Source organism: Etheostoma cragini, chromosome 14, assembly GCF_013103735.1.
Source record: "Etheostoma cragini isolate CJK2018 chromosome 14, CSU_Ecrag_1.0, whole genome shotgun sequence".
NCBI classification, from domain to species: Eukaryota; Metazoa; Chordata; class Actinopteri; order Perciformes; family Percidae; genus Etheostoma; species Etheostoma cragini.
The window spans coordinates 19857290-19862064 of record NC_048420.1 but is presented as its reverse complement, the minus strand read 5'-3'; the positions used below and the strand labels follow the sequence as shown (position 1 = coordinate 19862064).

General features: G+C 39.8%; 1 protein-coding gene across 1 annotated transcript in view; it reads right to left on the bottom strand.

Moving 5' to 3' along the window:
* Positions 1 to 4775, bottom strand: part of atp9b (ATPase phospholipid transporting 9B) — a 41657-nt gene that overhangs the window by 17972 nt on the left and 18910 nt on the right. Inside the window, 2 exon segments of the mRNA XM_034891669.1 lie at positions 1220 to 1362; positions 1667 to 1880. Of these exon segments, the coding sequence (XP_034747560.1) occupies positions 1220 to 1362; positions 1667 to 1880 (357 nt within the window).

The window sequence follows — 4775 nt, the reverse complement described above, 5'->3', positions numbered from 1 at the left end:
GAGAGAGAGCGAGAGAGCGAGAGAGAGAGAGAGAGAGAGAGAGAGCGCGCATTTGTCCCCAGAGGACGGCCTACGACGCATAATAGGACCTGCAGGGTTGTGTGACTGCATTCTCATTGACCTAACCTCATTACCAATATGGCCTGCATGCCTTCTCTGACCAACAGACAAGACACAACACTGCATACAAAAAGACTGAGTGAATATTCAAACACTAAAAGTAAGAAATAATTTGGAAAATGAGGCGATGGCCTTGTTTAATGGATGTTGGTTGCCAGAATGTGTGCCGATAAAGCGGATTAGAGGGCATCTTACTTCTGAAAACATTAGAGTCACGGGGTTAACCAATTCTATTGGATTGATTGGTTGTTCTTCTTTCCATGTGCTTTACCTATCAACCTGGATAAATAGGCTCTTCAGCTAATCTATTCCTACCTAGATCAGCAGGGTAAGACAGAGAAGCATGTTAGGACCACAGCAGTAGTTTATCACTCTGGCACACTGTCTGGCATAAATAAAGAGCAGGCGTTTGACATTAATTCAGAAGATTTGTTTAAACTAAGCTCCTTACTTTAACTTACAATGTTGACATGACTTAGAGTAGATTTTAAGATTGTTATTAAACGCAAATTAAGTGGCTTTATTTCAATCTGAATTTATGATGTCCAAACATATCAAGTCTTTGTATTTTCTGAGCGAGTGCCTGTTCTTACAGTAGATGCGAGACCCTGAAGTTTACGTTCAAGCTTTAGGGATAACATGTGCATTTTATTGGGGCTATAACAAAAGCTTTATATATTTATAAAAGCTGCCTATATATATTACAATATTTTGTTTTAGAAAGAGAGTGAACTGTGAGTGAAATAAGAAAGTGAATTCCACAGAATACCTGATATGGATTCATGTCTGGCGCAGAGTAACATGCTGTCGTGATCAAGGATTTAATGTGTGCTCCACTTTTTGAAGTGTCATCTGTAGTTTAAAATTGGGCAATGCGTTTTTTTAGTTATTAGTATTGTTGAACAAAAAACAATTTTACAGTATAGACACATCATTATTTCACCCTGTGACAGAGCCTTCATGGTATGATGATGCCACCATCATTCTGTTATCAGAACGTGCACAGCCCGTTGCCCTCTTGAAGTGAAGTATAATTGTGATTTAACATAAGTACTAAATACCTACTGTAAATCTAATCTTTCTCCATTGTGTCACCTACCTGTCTTATCTGTCAGCAGGTAGACTAGCCTGCCCAGTTCTTCGGGGATGGTGCTGGTTCTCACAACAGTGCCGGGGATGTTTTCGTCTTTCATGATCATCCAACCGTAGGCTGACTTCCCCATGTCCAGGTTTACACGCAAACTACACATGGGGAAAACAAATCTGTAATCTATCAAAGGAACAAATAACAATGAAAACACCTAATTTAAAGATCTGGTACGTTCTAAAATATGTCATCTAAAAGAGAAGCAGATGTGGGGGCTAGGATTTCAAAGCACGAATGGAAGATTTTCTATTTTATGCATTCATTTCATTCCATTTTGAGACCAAACGTTGTGTTTGAAAAACAACGCATCACAGCACAGCCATATTTATTCGGCTGTGGTCACAAAATGACAAACAAACAACAATGACATTTCAAAGAATAAAGAGACTCACAAAGTACCTGATCGGGATAATGTAAGAGAAAAGAACAACGAATCGGCATAGGTTGCTTAACCAGGGACCCACAAACTCCTGCAGCGCTACCATGACAATGGACAGAACCACCTGGGCCAGAAACAGGGCTTTGGTGAGACGGTTCAGCTCTAGGTCCAGTAAGCCAACCTATGGCGACAAGAGGTCAGAGGTCAAAACAGGAGATATTTCATTATTAATGTCCTACTCATTTCCCCTAGGCAGGTAAGCATGGTAAATAATTATAAAGATAATCTTGTGCTTATTAGGTCTTTTCCTTTAGACCAAAGCTTGAGGAGAGTGATGTTTTCCTTCAATGGGAAAAACACAATATGTAAACTTACAACATTAAGTCCAAACTGGAGATTTTGAGTAAACATTTGATTCCTTTTGTGACAGCTTATCCTAGAGTAGACTCTTTGTAACTTTCCCATCTGCTCCCAAAGCCTTACAATATGCTACACAGGGAGAAAAAACAAAGCCAATGAAAGACATTCTGTGCTGCAGGCTTTTATCATGCAAACCATGTGTACGACATAAATAGGTTTATTGGGTGCACTATTTTGTGGTAAACTACAAGCTGCATTATAGTCATGCTGAACTATTGTCCTTGAATGCAACAGAAGGTCAAAAGGCCTCAAAAATAGATAAAGTTCCCATATTGAGATGGCTTTCTGAAAAAAAAAAAAAAAGACAAGAAAAGGGGTCAGAGGTGTCTTTTATTTTTCAAGTGTGTCTCCCAGCCAATGGAGCATGTGGGAAAACGATGTCAAATAAAGAACTGCCCTTCCCCTTTCTGGCAGTGCTCACAGCAAAGCCCTGTACACAGAAGGCTTTCTTCTGACGCACCACGCTTACAAAAAACGCAGAACATAACATCTCTCCTCCTTCAAATAAAGGAACTGCTCTGAAAAGAAGGGGAGGGGGCAAGCACATATAAAAAGCAGCAAAATTCCTCCACTGCCTCAACCCCCACCGAGCCCATTCCCCTGAGGACTGGGAGAGCTGGGAGACCAGTGTGACTGATTTATCAGTTGCTGTTAAACTCCCAGTAGCAGAGTGCAAAGAAGGAAAGGGGATGGGGAGTGAGCGGGTGGGTGGGTATATCCCCACCCCACAGCCTCACTACATGGTTCACGATTGAGCTATTGAGAAAAATAGGGGGTTTGGGTGGATTAAAATGAAGAAAAATTAAGACAGAGAGCACAGTGCAAGCCTGAAAAGCAAAGGATAGCCTTCTGCTTGAACAATGGCTAGTCTAAATTTTCCAAGCCTTGCCGAGGATCAGATGAAGTCATTATTCATTCAGTCAAGGGGGGAAACTGACTCAATTACCTCGGCCTAAAGATGCTATCAATGAATTAAAAAAGTGCATATTTTACTCCATTCATCTCCAAGTCATTAAAAGTAAAAGGAATGATTCGATCTGCCTGTGTGGCTTCTATTTTAGCGTGTGTGAAATTTGATGAAGAATTGCCGCCCCGGGACATGAATATTTATTGGAGTTAAAAGCAAAGAATATCAGGACTTCAGCAAGTAGTGTATTGTTTAGTGCTTGAGAGACCAGCAAATCAAGAATGTCAGGAAAGTGAACTGAAATTGGTTCTTGAGATCTTGGTAAACAACTTAATTTGCTTTATTCATTTTCTACACAGTTTGAGAGACATGTGAAGAGGGAAGAGTATTAGGTCTTAGATATGTACTTCAAACAAATGATCTTTATTGAAGAGCAGCCTCTTTTCAAATGACATTGTACCGAGTAACAATACCGAGACAAAGCGTGAATCTATGTCTGACGTCCTGTCAGATTGATCAAGTGCAAGCATTGTCCTGGCCGGTGTCACAACAGATTATATGAGGCCAAAACGTTCTTGCGACTTTAGCCACACTGTATTGACTTTCTCCCCCAATCTCCAGTCTCCATATTGGCACTTCTGACATCATCTCCTTGAAATATTGAATTCCTCTCAACTGTCGAGCTTACACAAAACAGAGGCCCCCGCCGTTCGACCGGCCACATCAGCGTTCTTAATAAAAGACACTGGTGTCAAAATCGTGCTGCCGTAGGAAGGGGCTATGTTGTGCCACAGAGAGCTTTAGTGAGGCAGAATGTTGTAGGGGATAACTTTGTGTATAAAAGTCACTGCATGGTGGATGCCTCATAACCAAAACACGGCCTCTGAGATCCAGCAGATGCCCGCCTCTATCGATTGACCTGTGTCTATTTAGACTAACCATCTTCCAGGTAGAATCATATGTTTAGAATCAGATTTTCATTCATCTCCACAATCTGGGGACAAAACACTCAATGAGGATTCTGTGGGATTAACTTTCTGCTGAAAATGTCATTTAAATCCTTGGTTAGTTAATTTCCCCTTTGGGTAATTAGCAACCGATGCTGACCTTTTGCATTGACGGGTCCAACTTTATCTAGAAAGTCAAGGTTAAAAAACCACCTCGCCATAGTGATTGATTAGTGATTAGAGGCAGGGGGGAAAAACGGTGGCATGAGGGGAACTTGGAACAGATGTTACTTTGTGTGAGGTGTTTCACCCTCTGCAGCTTTCACTAAACACGTATGTTTCTGTTGGTATCAACTGACAGGGACGAGCCTTTAATCATTCTTGTCAATGCTTTGGGAAATATATGAAAAGAATCTAAATTTCTCAAGATGGAAAAAAAATCTTATTTATTATTTTCCCCAAATCAGTGCAAATCCATGCAGAAAAAAGGTTAGTAATAGTGCTGTCAGCAATTTGATTTAACTATAAGCCTATTGACAGAAACAATTTTGGCAACTTTTTTGGTGATTAAATGCTTTTTTCTAAGCATATATCACAAATATTAGAGTTCCAGCTTCCAAACTGTGACATTTTGCTGTTTTTATTTGTCCTGTGTGATATTAAACAGTCAAATGTCCTCTTGGGATTTAGTAAATTATTGTTGTTTTTGGATTTTATATACAAACAAAAAAAGAAGAAGAAATTAATCAGCACATCAATCAATAATTACAGTATGTCATCATAACATATTATCCTCCTAATCACATAGTTTGTTCAGCAAGTACAACAACCACTTTACATTTAAAGCATCTGCAA